Source organism: Stomoxys calcitrans, chromosome 4, assembly GCF_963082655.1.
Source record: "Stomoxys calcitrans chromosome 4, idStoCalc2.1, whole genome shotgun sequence".
Lineage (NCBI taxonomy): Eukaryota > Metazoa > Arthropoda > Insecta > Diptera > Muscidae > Stomoxys > Stomoxys calcitrans.
In genome coordinates this window covers 90,160,679-90,178,676 of record NC_081555.1, presented here as the reverse complement: position 1 = coordinate 90,178,676, position 17,998 = coordinate 90,160,679, and the positions used below count along the sequence as shown (strand labels likewise).

At 38.8% G+C, this 17,998-nt stretch overlaps 1 protein-coding gene across 1 annotated transcript; it reads right to left on the bottom strand.

Annotated features, from left to right (window-relative positions):
- Positions 1–10,852: 10,852 nt before the first annotated feature.
- LOC106090702 (uncharacterized) lies at positions 10,853–11,597 on the bottom strand. Its single transcript, XM_013256984.2, has 2 exons — positions 11,542–11,597; positions 10,853–11,470 (listed from the first exon to the last, which is right to left on the bottom strand). The coding sequence occupies exons 1-2, from the start codon at positions 11,567–11,569 to the stop codon at positions 10,902–10,904; spliced, it is 597 nt and encodes a 198-aa protein (XP_013112438.1). The 5' UTR covers positions 11,570–11,597; the 3' UTR covers positions 10,853–10,901.
- Positions 11,598–17,998: the final 6,401 nt, after the last annotated feature.

The following is a 17,998-nucleotide window of genomic DNA, read 5'->3' as shown; positions in this document are numbered from 1 at the left end:
GATTTGAACCATACTTGACACAGTTGTTGGGTATCGAAACAAAACACGTCGTGCGAAATTCCATTCCAATCGGATAAGAATTGCGCCCTCTAGAGGCTCAAGAAGTCAAGACCCAAGATCGGTTTATATGGCAGCTATATCAGGTTATGGACCGATTTCAACCATACTTGGCACAGTTGTTGAATATAATAAGAAAACACGTCGTGCAAAATTTCATTTCAATCGGATAAGAATTGCGCACTGTAGAGGTTCAAGAAGTCAAGATCCAAGATCGGTTTATATGGCAGCTATATCAGGTTATAGACCGATTTGAACCATACTTGGCACAGTTGTTGGATATAATAACAAAACACGTCGTGGAAAATTTCATTTCAATCGGATAATAATTGCGCACTCTAGAGGCTCAAGAAGTCAAGACCCAAGATCGGTTTATATGGCAGCTATATCAAAACATGGACCGATATGGTCCATTTACAATACCAACCGACCTACAATACACTAGTAAGAAGTATTTGTGCAAAATTTCAAGCGGCTAGCTTTACTTCTTCGGAAATTAGCGTGCTTTCGACAGACAGACGGACGGACGGACGGACGGACAGACGGACGGACATGGCTAGATCGACATAAAATGTCGCGACGATCAAGAATATATATACTTTATGGGGTCTCAGACGAATATTTCGAGTAGTTACAAACAGAATGACGAAATTAGTATACCCCCTATCTTATGGTGGAGGGTATAAAAATATAGATATTGAGCTGAAGCTTTGTACAGATTCTTTTATTGTCCATAAGCAGTTTAAGTTCGAAAATGGGCTATATCGGTTTATATGATGATATAGCCCCCATATAGACCGATCCGCCGATTTAAGGTTCTAGGATCATTGACGATTCATTTTTTATCCGATTTCGCTGAAATTTGGGTCAGTAAGTTGTATTAGGCCACTCGACATTCTTCTTTAATATTAAAGAAGTTTAGCACAATGGGTTCTATTATGCCAGCGTTCAGCGTTGGGAGGGGATAACCATATCCTTGTTGCTATAAATTAACATTTAGTTTTCAAAGGTGTGCAAACAAAATGGTGATTTTTACCCGTTTTTTATTAAAAGAATCAAAAATATTATTTGGTTGTTCGTTTCGTTCAAAAACTTCAATTAATTCATTACGCGAATATCATTTAGGCATGATTATAAAACCCGTCTTAAATTATTTTGTTTATGTACATTTTATTTAAATACATACGTATTGATAATACAATTTAGTTTAATTGCATAAATTGTAGGCTAGTCATAAATTAAGAGCAATGGAATAAAGGTTAATACCGGTATTCACAAAACTTAATGTAGATTTCAAATGGGTTTATTTGGGAGAATTTCTTTACAGAACTGTCAAATAAACCTATTTTAAGGCTTCAATAAGTTTTGTGAATACGGCCGTAAAAATGCATCATGTTCTCATTAGGCTACTGTCAATTTAATTCACTTCACACAGTGGGATAGAATCGGAAACAGCTAGTTCAAAATTATGTCATTTGAGAACGGATAGATATAACTCTTTGACATTTGAAATGGTAAGTGCTGGGGTGTTATCAAAGTCATGTGCAAATCCCTAGGTGGTTAGGGCGCATTTTGGCAGGGCTTTAAACTTGGTAATAGGGAAAAAATTGCAATTTTCTGAAAAAGAATAACGATGTGTCCTTAAATGATGAAAGTGTCCTTAAAAAGCCAAAAATAAATACTGCTCAAAATTTTCACAGAAATTCGCCTACACTCATATTCACTAGATTTTTACTCAGAACAGTGTGAAATACTCAACCGAATACTCGAAAAAGGTTTGTATTGTAATTAACTACGAAGACTAAAACCTGGATTATTACTTAAGGCTTGTGGGTCCTGTTTTGTAATCCTGGAGTCTATTGATCTCGCCCCGACAGAGAAAACCCGATTATTCAGTTGAGAGTTATGCAGTTTCGAAGCCAAAAATTGTATTATTAGTATTTTAGTTCTTTAGTCTCTTTAAAAAAGCAAGTAAAAGCGCATGAAGTTCGGCCGGGCCGAATCTTACGTACCATGCACCATCGATCGCATGTGACAAGTTTTTTGAATGACTTTTTACATATATAAGAGCTATATCAAATTATCAAGCGATAAAGCCCGTATTCGCCATGGCTGCTAGAAGCCATAGAAAAACACCACCCTAAAAGTTTCAGGCTAATTGAATAATTATAGCGCCCTCACGTTAAGGACGTTAAATCGCGAGATCGGTTTATATGGCAACCATATCAGGTTATAAACCGATTTTGACCATACTTGCCACGAATATTGAAACTCATAACAAAACAAAACTTCCAATTAAATCGGGTGGTAATTGGGCTTTCTAGATGCTCAAGAAATTAAGTCAGAAGATCTATTTATATAGCAGCTATAACATATTGTAGACCGATTTGAACCTTACACTGCACAGTTGTTGGAAATCATAGCAAAACGATTCAAAATTTCAGCTCGAATCGAATAAGTGTTGTTCCCTCTAGAAGCACAAGAAATCCAATCGGTAGATCGGTTTATATGGCAACTTTATCAAAGCATGGTCCGATTTGGCCCATTTGCCGTCCCAACCAACGTCCGACCTACACTAATAAGAAGCATTTGTGCATAATTTTCATCGCCCAGTCTTACTCCTTCGAAAGTTAGCGTGCTTTTTCCAGAAAGAGAGAATGACAAACGGACGGCCATCGCTAGAACAACTTGAAATGTAATGACGATGACAAATATGACAAATATTTTGAGGTGTTGAATATGAACAACATTTCCAACTTAAACGGGTGTTATATACACTAAAAATGTTAATTTTACATCAACAGGGGTAAAATGGCAACAAGTTCGGCCGGGCCGAACTTTGGATACCAACCCCCTCGGATATATACATTGATCAACTTTCACCATAACACCGAGAAAAATGTATAATTTATGAACCCGCAACGGCTACATCTAAATATATTCCGATCTCCAACATATTCAGGAAGGTCATGTTAGCATCTAACACAACTCATTGTACCAAAAATAAAAATGCACCTTTTATCGGGAGATCGATATATGTTACTATGCCAGCTATTTGACAAATTTTTTCACAGCTTGTGACTCTGTAATTGCATTCTTTCTTCTGTCAGTTATCAGCTGTTACTTTTAGCTTGCATTAGAAAAAAAGTGTAAAAAAAGTATATTTGATTAAAGTTAATTCTAAGTTTTATTAAAAATGCATTTACTTTCTTTTAAAAAATCCGCAATTACTTTTTGGGCAACCCTAATTATGCCAGCTATATACAAATATTGTCCCAAAAACTTAAATCTCCAATCTCCGAAAGAGAAACAAAAAAAATTAAAATGAATTTGTCCAGTATTTTGCAGGGTCGAAACAAGAAATTTCCATGGTTTTTTATACTCTCTACCATTGAATGGGGGTATTCTAATTTCGTCATTCCGTTTGTAACAATATTCGTCCAAGATCCCATAAAGTATATATATTCTTGTCATGACATTTTAAGTCGATCTAGCCATGTCTGTCCCTTCGTCCATCAGTCCAGGCGCTTGAAATTTTGATAAAGCTGTCATGTAATCACCGATCTCCCGATTTGACTTCTTGAGCTACTGGAAATTTCTGCAAAATGCGAGTAAATTTACGCCTCATACAGTCTCAAGAAGTATAATGTAGAAATCGGTTTATATAGAAGCTATATAAGGTTTTGGACCAATTCGAACCGTACTTGGTGCAGTTACTAGAAGTCAAAGGAAACTTATCGTGCGAAATTTCTGTAAGATCGGAAAACAATTTCCCAATCTAGAGGCTCCAAAAGTATAATTGGGAGATCGGTTTATATGGGAGCTATATCAGGTTCTTGTCCGTTTTGAACCGTACTTAGGACAGTTGTTGAGAGTCGTAACAGAGCACTATGTGCAAAACTTCAGCCAAATCGGACAAAAACTATGGCTTCCAAGGGCTAAAGAAGTCAAATCGGGAAATCGGTTTATATGAAGCTTTATCACATGCAAAACTTCAGCCAAATCGGACACAAATTGAGGCTTGTAAGAGCTCAAAAAGTCAAATCGGTAGATCGGTTTATATCGGAGCTATGTCAGGTTAAATACCAATTTGAACCCTGTTTGACACAGTTATTTAAGTCGGAACCAATTTCAGCCAATTCGGACAAAAAATGCGGTTTCCAGGAACTCAAGAAGTCAAATCGGGAGATCGGTTTTTTGGGAGCTATATCAGGTTTGTGACTAATTTAGACCGTACTAGTCACAGTTTTTGGAAGACACAATAGAACACCACATGCTAAATTTCACCCAAATCGAACACAAATTGCGGCTTGTTAGAGCTCAAAAAGTCAAATCGGGAGAACAGTTTATATGGGACCTAAATATAAATCTGAACCGATATGGCCACTTTGCAATCCCCAATGACCTACATCAATATTAAGTATCTGTGGAAATATTCAAACGGCTAGCTGTACGCGTTCGACCGCTATCGTGATTTCGACAGACGGGCAGACAGACGGGCATGGCTAGATCGACTCAGAACGACGAGACGATCAAGAATATATATACTTTATGGGGTCTTAGGCGAAAATTTTTGGAGGTGTTACAAACGGAATGACTAGATTAGTGTGCCTGGGGGTATACTATGGTGGTGGGTATAAAAAACGGCCCGATTCGGCTGGTTATTTATAAAATTTAAATTTAAACCAGTTAAGAAAGGCGAAGGTCGGGCCAAACCGAATATTAAATGTCCTACACCATCGAGTCTACGCATTACTTTTAATACATAGAACTTATGGCTAATGCTAGTTGGACTTTAACTTGGCATACCTATTTAGAATCTTTTTAAAATTTTCTTACGATAGAACCTAAACTGTGGCTACTACAGTCTTAAAAGGCCTTATCGAGTAAAAGATATAAGTGGGAGCCATATCTAAATCTGGACAAAGTTTTATAAAAATTTGCACCCGTAATGGGCACCACAAATAAAACACCTCCTGATAAATTTTGTGAAGAACGGACCAAAATTGTGGTTTCTACCACCTAAAAATACCATATCGGATGAAGATATATATGGGAGCTATATCTCAATCTGGATCGACTTTGATGAAATCTTGCACACATACTGGGACATACGAACCGAAACTGTGGCTTCTAAAGTCTTAAAAGACCATATCAGATGAAAACCAGTAAGATAAGGCAAAAGTCGAACGGAGCCGACTATATTATACCCTACACCACCGAGTATACGTAATACGTTGAATATATATCACTTATATCCAAATCTAAAGTCAGACTTTAATTTTGCATACCTATTGAAATATCGAATAGAACCTTGCAGGATTTTCTTACGATGGTACAAAAATTGTGGCTTCTACAGCCTTAAAAGTCGAAACGCATAAAAGATATACATGGGAGTTTTATCTAAATCTGATTAGATTTTTATGAAATTTTGCAAACGTACTGGGATGTCAATTGAAACATCTCATGAAAAATTTTATAGAGATCGGACCAAAATTGTATCGACTACAGCTTTAAAAAAGCATATCGGATGAAAGATATATATGGAAGCTATATATAGATCTGATCCGATCCTATACATAGATCTGATCCGATTCGTGCAAAATTTGGTAAAGATCGGACTAAAATTGTGCCTTCTACAGCCTTAAAAAACCATATCGGATGAAAGATATATATGGGAGCTATAAATAAATCTGATCCTATTCTGATAAAATTTTGCACACATATTGGGACGTCACAAAAAGCACTTCGTGCCAAATTTGGTAAATTCGACTTGAACCTAAATCAAATCAGAAAACGATTCTTCTCTTTGACTTCTTAGCGTTGCAAACAAATCTATAAATTTATAATACCCAATACCACAGTGGTGGTGTAGGGTATGAAAATGCTAATGCTTAACAATGCAGCAATGCTGAGACATGAAAAAATAATTTAAAAATTCTTATTGTTTATTTAAACATCTTTGATATTTCAAATCAACCTAAGACAACACTTCAAAATTTTCCTTTTACTTCATCTAAAACCTACACTCTGAGGTAACACTGGCCAGATCATTGGCCAAAACAGTCTCATGACGGAAAAGAACATCAACCAGGTTGCTGCCAGTATCGGAGGCAAGACCCTCAATGATTTTGGCATAGTAGACAGGGATTTTTTCAAGAGCTGCGCTATCACCTTTCTGCACTATGCATTGCACTAAATCACCGATGCGTACAAAAACTCTGCCAGTCTTGGAGAGATCAGCACCCACAACAGGAGTATTGCTGGGACTGTAGGCATCAGCGGCAGTGGCACATTTATCGGTAACACCTTGCATATTGGTAACAGCTGTCATAATGACCAAATTCGAGAGATTCATGTAGCCTTCATTGGTTAAAGTTTTGCCCAAATATTGTTTCAAAAATCCTATGCCTCCTTCGATAACTTGTAGAGTTTTAGTTTTAATTTCAGTACCATCATAGAGATCAGCCAAACACATGCCAGCTCGGCCAAGACGTTGATTGTTGGTACCCACAGCCTGCAATAGGGATTTTTCCACTACCTCAGCCAAGCCAAAAGATGTCAAAGAGGACATCAACAAAAGAGATACTAAGAAAGGGAAAGGAACATTTTTACTTTTTTTGACCTCATTTTCCACCTTACCTAAAGTTTGCACATTTTTGTTATTAGCCATAACTATTGGAAAACTGTTTTGCCCCACTACAAACTCAAACTAAGTTTGAAGAGATTTTGCAAATTTAAAAGAATTTTATAAACAAAGCCAACTATCATTAGCATTTGAACTATCAACCTAGGGGCTTAACTGCAATAAAATATCATTTTATTGAGGCAATTATTAACATGTCTACTTTAGATGGTCCCGCCGTCATGGCTTTCAGCTTAAGAATTAATCCATTTCAGTAGCATATTCTATGCGAAATATTTAAACTGCTCTAATATTCAATGGAAGTAGCTGTCGAAGCAGCTTTCTGCAGAGTTTTGCTACAAAACAAGATTTTCGACATCATTAGCTTAGACATAAAATGCATATTAAATATTATCTAGACCCGCTGACTGGCATCAGGCTATCAATTACTTCTGGAATGAAGACTTAATCTTCTTGGCTAAGCTAAAGCTGCGGTATTATTTAATCTGTTATTTAATTTTGTTGGGTGGGCCTTTCCCATAAAAAAGAGAGATGACTTAAACTCCCAATGTTTATTGGAAAGTCAAATCAAGAGCTATTTCAGTTTCACCGCCCAATTACCAAGGATAAAAGGATATTTGAATTGCAATAGATGGATACCAAATGAAAAGTATGCGGACGTAGATAACGAATCTGGCATACAAATTCATGTCGAAGTATAGGGGGTCACCCCACCCCCACAAAAACGCCCAAACTGGGCACATTAGCCAATCACGGATATATGGGACTCGGTTTGTTTGTTCCGTATAGACTGAAAAACGGCAGAACCGATTACCTTGAAATTTTGACAGATTGTGTAGGTTGGTCTGAAAGGAAACATAGGCTATGTAATTTGTTGATATCGGAAGGGGGTGGCGGACCCTCCCCCTTACCCCAAAAGTACTACCCAAAAATAAAAGTGGACCGATCGGGACAATATGTGACTCAAATGAAAGGTATTCAAGAGTAAAGTACGAATTTCATAATAAAAATGGGGTCCAAGTACCAGGGGGGCCGCCCCAACCCCAAAACCCCTTAAAATAGGTTTATTTGACGATCATGACAATATGGGACTCAAATGAAAGGTATTCGGGAGTAGATTACGGATATGGTCAGGAAGTAGGAATAGGCTTCATAATTTATTGATAACGGAAGAGGGCGAACCCTCCACCGTTACCCCAAAAACACCACCCAAAATCAAAAGTGGACCGATAAGGACAATATGGATACCAAATGAAAAATATGCGGGAGTAGATAACGAATCTGGCCTACAAATTCTTGTCGAAGTATAGGGGGTCACCCCACCCCCACAAAAACGCCCAAAATGAGCACATTAGCCAATCACGGATATGGGATACAAATGAAAGAGTAGAGTACGAATTTCATAATAAAAATAGGGTCCATATACCTGGGGGCCCGCCCAGCCGCAAAGCCCCTTAAAATAGGTTTATTGGACGATCATGACAATATGGGACTCAAATGGTAATCGGTATTCGGGAGTAGATTATGAATATGGTCAGGAAGTAGGAATAGGCTTTTAATTTATTGATAACGGAAGGGGTCGGACCTTCCACCGTTACTCCAAAAATTCCACCCAAAATCAAAAGTGGGCCGATAAGGACAATATGGGTACCAAATGAAAAATATGCGGGAGTAGATAACGAATCTGGCATACAAATTCATGTCGAAGTATAGGGGGCCACCCCACCCCCACAAAAACGCCCATAATGGGCACATTAGCCAATCACGGATATATGGGACTCGGTTTGTTTGTTACGTATAGATTGAAAAACGGCAGAACCGATTTTCTCGAAATTTTCGCATATTATGTTGGTTGGTATGGAAGGAAACATTTTTCGGTATCGGAAAGGGTGACGAACGCTCCCCCTTATGCCAAAAACACAACCCAAAATCAAAAGTGGACCGATCGGGACAATGTAGGTATCAAATGAAAGGTTTTGGAGAGTAGATTACGAATATGGTATTAAACTTTTGAGTCTATGTACCCATCGGGCTGCCCCAACCCCAAAACTGCCCCAAACAGACATATAGGACGTTCATTTCAATATGTGGCTCAAATGAAAGGTATTCGGGAGTAGATTTCGAATCTGGCATACAAAATCACATCGAAGTATAGGGGGTCATGCCACCGCTCATTATGACTATATGATACTTGGCTGAACCGATTTTCTTAACATTGTCATAGATTGTGAACGTTTGTCTGGAAGAAAACATGGGCTATATAATTTCTACATATCGGGTGGAGGCGGACCCTCCTCTTTACCGCAAAAACGCCACCCATATCCGAAAGTGGTCCGATGGGCACAACAAGGATATCAAATTAAAAGTGTTGGAGACCATAACACGAATGTGGTTTTAAAATTTGGGTTCAAGTACCTAGCGGGTACCCAGTCCAGGTGACACTTTTCCTGCAAATGGGTTATTTGACCCATTATGACAATATGGGACTCAAATGAAAGGTATTTGAGAGTAGAAAACGAATTTGCTATCCAAATTTGGAGCCAAGTATTTTGGTGTACGTCCTAAAGCGTCCCCTAAACTTAACTTCATTTTCGTTGGGAATAAAGAAAGAATTTCATATATATTTTCAGTGCAAAGTGCCGGTGGCCTCCCCAGCCCCAAAAGACCCTCCAAACGGTTCATATTTACCGGCCATGGCAATATGGGGCTCAAATTAAAGGGATTTGGAAGTGCAGCACGAATTTGATATCCATATTTGAGTTAAAATGTCTGAGGAGCCATTCATCCTCCAATGAGAACTTTCTCCTAAGGAAGAACATTACCACAAGGAACCGAAAAGGTTCAAATTCTCTCAATGAGTGCTGTCCGACTCAAATCTTAAGTCAATGATAAGAGACCTTTTTTATAGCCGAGTCCGAACGACGTCCCGCAGTGTGACACCTCTTTGGAGAAAATTTTTTAAATGATCATGCATGGCATTGTAATTCGCAAATGTCGCCAACATTAAGAGGGAATAAACACCGCTTTGTTCGATGTTCTCGCCAGGATTCGAACGCGTTCGGCGTCCTAGACTACAATGGCAAAAATTCGATACCCACATTCAGGGCGAAGTGTCCCTACCCTATAAAGATATTAGAGAGCTAAAGAAGGCGCAGCGGAGTGGGTCCGATTCGGCTAGTTTTAAATAAACGTATTACAAAACTTCACATTCTCTCCTCTCGATTTTTGATTAACTTTTAAACCGATTCAGATCGGAATAAACTATCGCAAAAGTCCACATTTTGGAAAAAAAAATCCCCCAAATGAGGTGAACACATGCAGGGGAACTTTTTTTACCCACCACCATAGAATGGGGGTATACGAATCTATAAGTTGATATAGCATCCATATAAACCGATCTCCCGATTTGACTTCTTGAGTCTTCACAAGCCGTAATTCTGTCCGATTTGGCTGAAATTATGCATGAGGTGTTCTGTTACGACTTCCAAAAAACGTACCAAATACGGTCCAAATCAGTTTATAACCTGATATAGCTCCCATGTAAACCGGTCTCTCGATCATTCTTGTTCTGTTCCTAGAATCTTTAATTTTTGCTGTTTTAACAGAAGTTTGGTATGTAGAATAAAATTATGCCCTTCAACTAAATTTATTTTGCACAAATTTTTAGCAGAATCAATGGTGATGGGTTCCTAAGATTTGGCCCAGCCGAACTTAGCACGCTTTTACTTGTTTCATATCATTCAAGTCATGTTCAGCGTATGGTTCTCCGTTTTATGGCCTTGTGGCCACGTATATCAGGGGTAGCCATAGCTAAACATTTTATTTTATGTTCTCGCAGGGATTCGAACTGAAGCATACATTAAGCTTCATACTAACCTATGCTGCATGGGGCCACCATCGATACTAATAGCCACCATCAAAACTGTTTTTAAGGATATTGGAGCTTTTCTTGAACCAAAGCCATAAATTGAGGTACAGCAGTTAAGCTAACCTATGATTCAACGCTCTTTGTTATAGCTGAGTTATTAATACTACCATCAAATTAAAATAATTTTTGTTTCAAAATTTCATTCGCTTGCTTCTTTTGAACGAAACAATACTTTTAGAATTATATTATTTTATTAATTCCAAGAGAGGCTGGTAGTTTCTGAAGGATCCTACCAGGTCCTCTTTCTTTGAACTACTTTCAATCCTTGTCCTATTTACAATCACCAGACAAACTGGCCAAATCATTTGCCAAGGTAGACTCATGTTTGTAGAGAACATCCACAAGATCAGCGCCAGTATCCGAAGCAAGTCCTTCAATGATCTTGGCATAGAAAGCTGGAACTTTAGCCAATAGATCATTATCGCCTTTTTTGATCAAACAATCGCACACATCACCAATGCGTACGAAAACTCCACCAGTCTTGGACAAATTAGCTCCCGATGATGGTGTATTGCTGACAGTGTAGGAATCACCAGCACTTGCACATTTAGGGTGAACGCCTTGCATGTTGGTCACAGCAGTCATGATGACCAGATTTGCCAAATTTATGTACCCTTCATCGGTCAGAGTTTTGCCCTTATAACCTCTCAAAAATCCTATGCCTCCTTCGACCACAGTATTACATTTGGTTTGTACTTCAGCATCTTCAAACAAATCGGCTACACATTGTGCTGCTCTGCCCAGGCGTTGGTTGTTGGTGGCCACAGCTTGTAGCAGGGATTTCTCCACCAACTCACCATGACTTACATGGACCAAAGTGACCAACAACCACAACGAAACTTTATTAAACAAAAAGAAATCACGTTTTAAGTTTCGTTCAAGAATCTAAAATTTAATTTTTACTAAACACCTGTTGCACCGAAGAACTTATTAGCCATTGCTGTATACACTGTGTTATAGTCACTGCAAATGCGCAAACCACACAATCGGTCTACCCTCTTCAAATTAGTTTAAATAGCATTTCCGAGATAAATAAAAATTGAAAGACTTGAAATCAAATGCATTCATTTGCATTCAAATGACAAACTAGATGATAAAGAGTCTTAATTAATTATTTCGCTTTTTTTATACCATACACCAGCACTGTGATACCAGGCTATCAAATTTTGTTCGTTTGTTTGTAACTTCAAGAAGGAGAAGAGCTATACCGATCGAGTAAGAATCACTTCTTGATTCGAAATAGGTATGTTATCCTGTGTGTCTGTTCACCTGTCAATGGTTTTTTTGTGATCAAGTTACAGTTGCATTATTTATCCGATTGTGGTAAAATTGGTACTTTTTTGGACCAAGGATGCAAGCTATTGATTAAAAATAAAATCATTTCAGATATACCTATAGCTCCCATATACAACCAGGAAAATAAGTTTACTGATATCAACAAATATTGTCTACTGATTTAATTTTAAACATTTTATACCCTCCACCGAAGGCTGGGGGTATATTCATTTTGTCGTTCCGTTTGCAACACATCGAAATATCCATTTCCGACCCTATAAAGTATATATATATATTCTTGATCAACTTACAAATCTAAGACGATCTAGCCATTTCCGTACGTCTGTCTGTTGAAATCACGCTACAGTCTTTGAAAATAGAGATATTGAGCTGAAACTTTACTCAGATTCCCTTTCTGTCCATAAGCAGGTTAAGATCGAAGATGGACTATATCGGACTATATGTTGATATAGCCCCTATATAGACCGATCCGCTGATTTAGGTTCTTAGGCCCATAAAAGCCACATTTATTATCCGATTTTGCTGAAATTTGGGACAGTAAGTTCTGTTAGGCCCTTCGACATCCTTCTTCAATTTGGCCCAGATCGGTCCAGATTTGGATATAGCTGCCATATAGACCGATCTCTCGATTTAAGGTTTTGCGCCAATAAAAGGCGCATTTATTGACCTATGTCGCCGAAATTTGGGACAGTGAGTTAAGTTTAGCCCCTTGCTATTTGGTTCAGATCGGTCCAGATCTGGATATAGCCGCCATATAGACCGAACTCTTGGTTTAACGTTCTGGGCTCATTAGTGAGTTAAGTTTAGCCCCTTGATATTTGGTTCAGATCGGTCCAGATTTGGATATAGCTGCCATATAGACCGAAATCTCAATTTAAAGTCCTGGCCATATAAAAGGCACATTTATAATCCGATTTCACTGAAATTTGATACATTGACTTATGGTAGGCTTTTCGACATTCGTGTCGTATATGGTTCAGATCGGTTTATTTTTAGATATAGCTACTAAAAAGACCAATATTTTGTTATACGCAATTGAACAATGACTTGTACTTATTAGTATTTGGTCCAAATCGGAACATATTTCGATATAGCTGCTATGGGGCATAAGGTATGCATTTTTCACCGAATTATGACGAAAGGTGGTTTACATATATACCCGAGGTGGTGGGTATCCAAAGTTCGGCCCTGCCGAACTTAACGCCTTTTTACTTGTTTTACCTTTGAAGGAAACACTTTAAAATGTTTGAACATCTAAACGATCGTTAGCCATTACCCATATATTAATTAATGGCTATTGATGATGATGAACCGATTTACCTAGTTGTTAGAAGGCAAAACAAAGCACGTTACAAAAAATTTCAATCAGATCGAATAATAATTGCGCCCTCTAGAGGATCTAAAATTCAAGATCCCAGACCGAACAAGTAAAAGCGTGTTAAATTCGGCCGGGCCGAATCTTATATACCCTCCACCACCTCCACCTCTTTAGACAAACAAAGGATAAAATAAAATAATTGCTATGCTAATTGAATTGAGCGAATAAGAATTGGGCAATTTAGGGGCTCAAAAAGTAAAATAGGGACATCGGTTTACAAGGGAGCTGTAGCAGGCCGAAGACTGATTCAGACCATATTCGACAAATATATTTAAATATAATAATATTATTATTAATATTAAAAGTCATGGGAGAAGGCGTTGTACAAAATTTCAGCCAAATCGGATAATAATTACGCCCTCTTGAGGCTCAAGAAGTTAAGATCCAAGATCGGTTTATATGACAGCTATATCAGGTTATGAACCGATTTGAGCCATATCTGGCACAGTTTATGGAAGTCATAACAAAACACCTCATGCAAAGTTTCAGCTAAATGGGATAGGTATTGCTCCCTCTAATGTGCCAGGAAGTCAAGATCCAAGATCAGTTTATATGGCAGCTATATCAGGTTATGAACCGATTTACACCGTACTTGGCACAGTTGTTGGACGACATAACGAAACACCACGTGCAAAATTTCAGCCAAATTGTATATGACAGCTATGTCATGTTATCGACCGATTTAAATTATACCTGGCACAGTTGTTAAAAACTATAATAAAACATCTCATGCAAAATTTCAGCCAAATCAGATAAGAGTTGCGTCCTCTAGTAGCTCAAGAAGTCAAGATCCCAGATCGGTTTATATGGTAGCTATATCAAAAGATGGACTGATATGACCCATTTACAATCCAAACCGACCTACACTAATAATAAGTATTTGTGCAAAATTTCAAGCGGATAGCTTTACTCCCTCGAAAGTTAGCTAGATTTCGAAAGGCAGACGAACGGACATGGCTAGATTGACTTAAAATATCATGACGATCAAGAAAATATACTTTATGGGGTCTTGGACAAATATTTCGAGGAGTTTCAAACAGAATGACGAAATTAGTATACCCCCATCCTATGATGGAGGGTATAAAAAGGACAAACAAACTGTTTGCCTTCAGCACGCGGTCACTGAATACTCTTCGGGAGTCATAACCGCGCACTGTGCGATAGGTTCTAAGGCTGTACTCACAATTCCTAATCCTCGTTTCCCTTTCCCGATTTTGACACCTTAACCCATTAACGCCTAATCCTCGATTCCTTTGTCCGATTATGATTTAATCGTGTATATTTCTTTTTTGGATCCTTTATATTCACATAGTCAGGAAATTTTATCCATCACCCAAACCTTACTCCATAACCACAACAAGGTCCCGAAGGAACGAACGACATAGGGATCTAAGTGTAAGTGCAAGGTATACGCAATAATATAATTCGTGTCACATAATGTAAATTTTCGAAGAGTACACGTCTTTGTGAGAAACGTTGGACTTTGTTGACGATGAAAGTATATGTCTTCTTTCGATAAATTCTTGCACGAATTTGTGACAATTTTAATGTTTTTACCCCGGCAATACCTTTTTCATTGATATAGAAAACAGGTATATTATTTTTATTTTTAAAATAGACTGTGCATATTGAAAAGGATGGCAAGTTCAATTTAATGCTCTGGCAAAAATTAATCTCAAATATTTTCTAATTATAAATTGGTTATTAAAACTTGTTCAGATTTATTTCCATTTTATGATAAACAATTATATTTAGGTTAGGTAAGGTAGAATGGGTTGCCCACAATAGGCGAGCCCAGTTTGGCCCATTGTCATACCCAATACAGAATTAGAAGAGAAAGAAGATGTCAGACCTCGCACCACATCCAGAGGTTATATGCGAATAGATAAACAAGAAAAATCGTGCTAAGTTCGGCCGGGCCAAATCTTGGTGCAGTTGTTGAGAGTCATAATAGAACACTATATGCAAAATTTCAGCCAAATCGGATAAAAATCGCGTCTTGTAAGAGCTCAAGAATTCAAATCGGGAGATCGGATTATAGGGGAGCCATATGATGTTCTTGACCGATTTGAAACGGGAGTCATAACAGAACACCTTACTTAGCACAGTTGTTGGAACTCAAAATAGAACACTACGTGCAAAATTTCAGCCAAATCGGACAAAAAAAGCGGCTTCCAGGTCGAATCGGGAGATCGGTTTATATGGCAGCTATATCAGGTTATAGGTCGATTTAGACCGTATTTGGCTCCGTTGTTGGAAGTCATAACAGAATACTATACGCAAAATTTCAGCCAAATCGGATTAAAATTGAGGCTTCCAGGGGCTCAAGAATTCAAATCGGGAGAACGGTTTATATGGGAGCTATATCCAAATCTAAACCGATATGGCCCATTTGCGATCCCCAACGACCTACATCAATATAAAGTATCTGTTCAAGCGGCTAGCTCTACGCGTTCGACAGCTATCGTGACTTCGACAGACGGACGGACGGACTGACATGGCTAGTTAGAATCAGAATTTCGAGAAGATCCAGAATATATATACGATCCAAAATATATAAGTATACCCCATCCTTAGTGGTGGGTATAAAAAGAGAAGGAATGCGGGAAGCGGGTGTGAAACGCTTTATAGAAGTCATTGTGCGGTATTATGGCACAGTGTCCGGTTGAGACCCACGTTAAGGTACTTATCGAACGCCAGTAACTCCTTCGTCCTCCTCCAATCGATGACAAGCCAGAGCGCCCTAGCAGTCCGGCAACCAACTGCCGAGTAACGTCTTGCCTCCGACACCGCTCTGGCCATCTCTTCTACTATGCTCAGTAGCCCGACAAATGGCACGTAAGCAAGACCGGTCCCCTCCTGGCGCATTCATCCTCACCCTCAATTTCTGGTATCCCCTTAATGTCCCGGAACCCATGTCAGCCTCACATCCTGGATTCGGAGCCTATTTAGGGACTCCAAGTAATCTGCCACGCACTTCGACCTCACCATCCTCGTCCCCAGGGCCATGAGATCTGCTATACTGTCCACATAAAACCTGAGTTTTGAGGGCGGTAAATCCCATACCAGAATTTTTCTTGCGGCCACTGTAATGGCACAGACCTTTGGCTGAAAGACCGTACACTCATCCGGCAGTCTCAGAGACATGCTTATATTGAGTACGTCGGAGAAGACCTCCAAACCAGTCCCTGACTCCATCTTGGAGCCTTCAGTGAAGATTGAGGTCTCGTCCTCCTTAAACACAGCATTCGCCCTCCTTTCATCCCACCCAGGAAAACGGATCATAAATGCCCGAAATCCAGTCGGTACCGGTGCCAGGTAGTCGAAGATCCTCTTCACTCTACTCCGGATCCATAACATCCAGAATTGCACTGGTCCTCCTTCAGTATGCCGAGCTCCTTCAGCATAAGCGCAACCATGGAGGCGAAGTTCGGAATATAGGCGCCACAGGGCTGCATATCAAGCATCGCACAATTCTTTATCGCGTAAATGTATGTAGATGCCTTAAAAATTGTCGTTGTGTTTTCTTGTGCCGCCAATTGTCCACTGCTTTAATGATTTTTGTCATATCAGCATTTTGCACTTAAGACGAAACTTTATGAATTATCACTTTCCGATTTAATCATCCGCGCTTGAACAAGTTGCTCAACATACTGGCTGCTTTTTTTGCGTGAAGGGTAGGTTTAGGATATCATATAACGGGCGCCTTCCGACTTTTGCTTTACCTCACTTATATATAATCAGACAGTCAACTATTCTACTATTCTACGACCGGCAAAGCGGTGGAGTAGGCTACATAATCCTGGAGCGTTCACAACCCATAATTCGTGGCCAACAGTCAAACAAGCCATAATAAACATTGTTTGAAAGGTAATTTTGTACACTTTAACTATTATCGAGATTTAAATATAGCAACTTGCTATAAATTGGAAAATTCGGTACATGTTTAGATATAGCTCCCTTATAATCCGCAGCAGCCCGAACAAAATTCTGTAGGGTCGAGGTGATCAACTTTGAAGGCCCCCGTGGACCCCGGTAGTTTAAGAGTCCATTTAAATTGTGAATATATCATTATCTGGAGCTATGTACTAAAAGATTCAATCTGGCGATTTGTAATAACGGAAATAAGCCGACCATTATTACCAGGAACAGGCAGGAGGTAATAAAGGGTGATTTTTTTGAGGTTAGGATTTTCATGCATTAGTATTTGACAGATCACGTGGGATTTCAGACATGGTGTCAAAGAGAAAGATGCTCATTATGCTTTGACATTTCATCATGAATAGACTTACTAACGAGCAACGCTTGCAAATCATTGAATTTTATTACCAAAATCAGTGTTCGGTTCGAAATGTGTTCATTCACCGTTCAGCGATGAGGCTCATTTCTGGTTGAATGGCTACGTAAATAAGCAAAATTGCCGCATTTGGAGTGAAGAGCAACCAGAAGCCGTTCAAGAACTGCCCATGCATCCCGAAAAATGCACTGTTTGGTGTGGTTTGTACGCTGGTGGAATCATTGGACCGTATTTTTTCAAAGATGCTGTTGGACGCAACGTTACAGTGAATGAACACATTTCGAACCGAACACTGATTTTGGTAATAAAATTCAATGATTTGCAAGCGTTGCTCGTTAGTAAGTCTATTCATGATGAAATGTCAAAGCATACTGAGCATCTTTCTCTTTGACACCA

What these genes read in the sequence shown, in the direction of transcription:
- LOC106090702 (XM_013256984.2), bottom strand. Translation starts at nt 11,569, where the DNA reads ATGGCTAATAAGTTCTTCGGTGCAACAG. An exon ending in TAAGTTCTTCGGTGCAACAG is followed by an intron (nt 11,471 to 11,541) that starts GTGTTTAGTAAA and finishes TGTTTAATAAAG; the next exon opens with TTTCGTTGTGGTTGTTGGTC.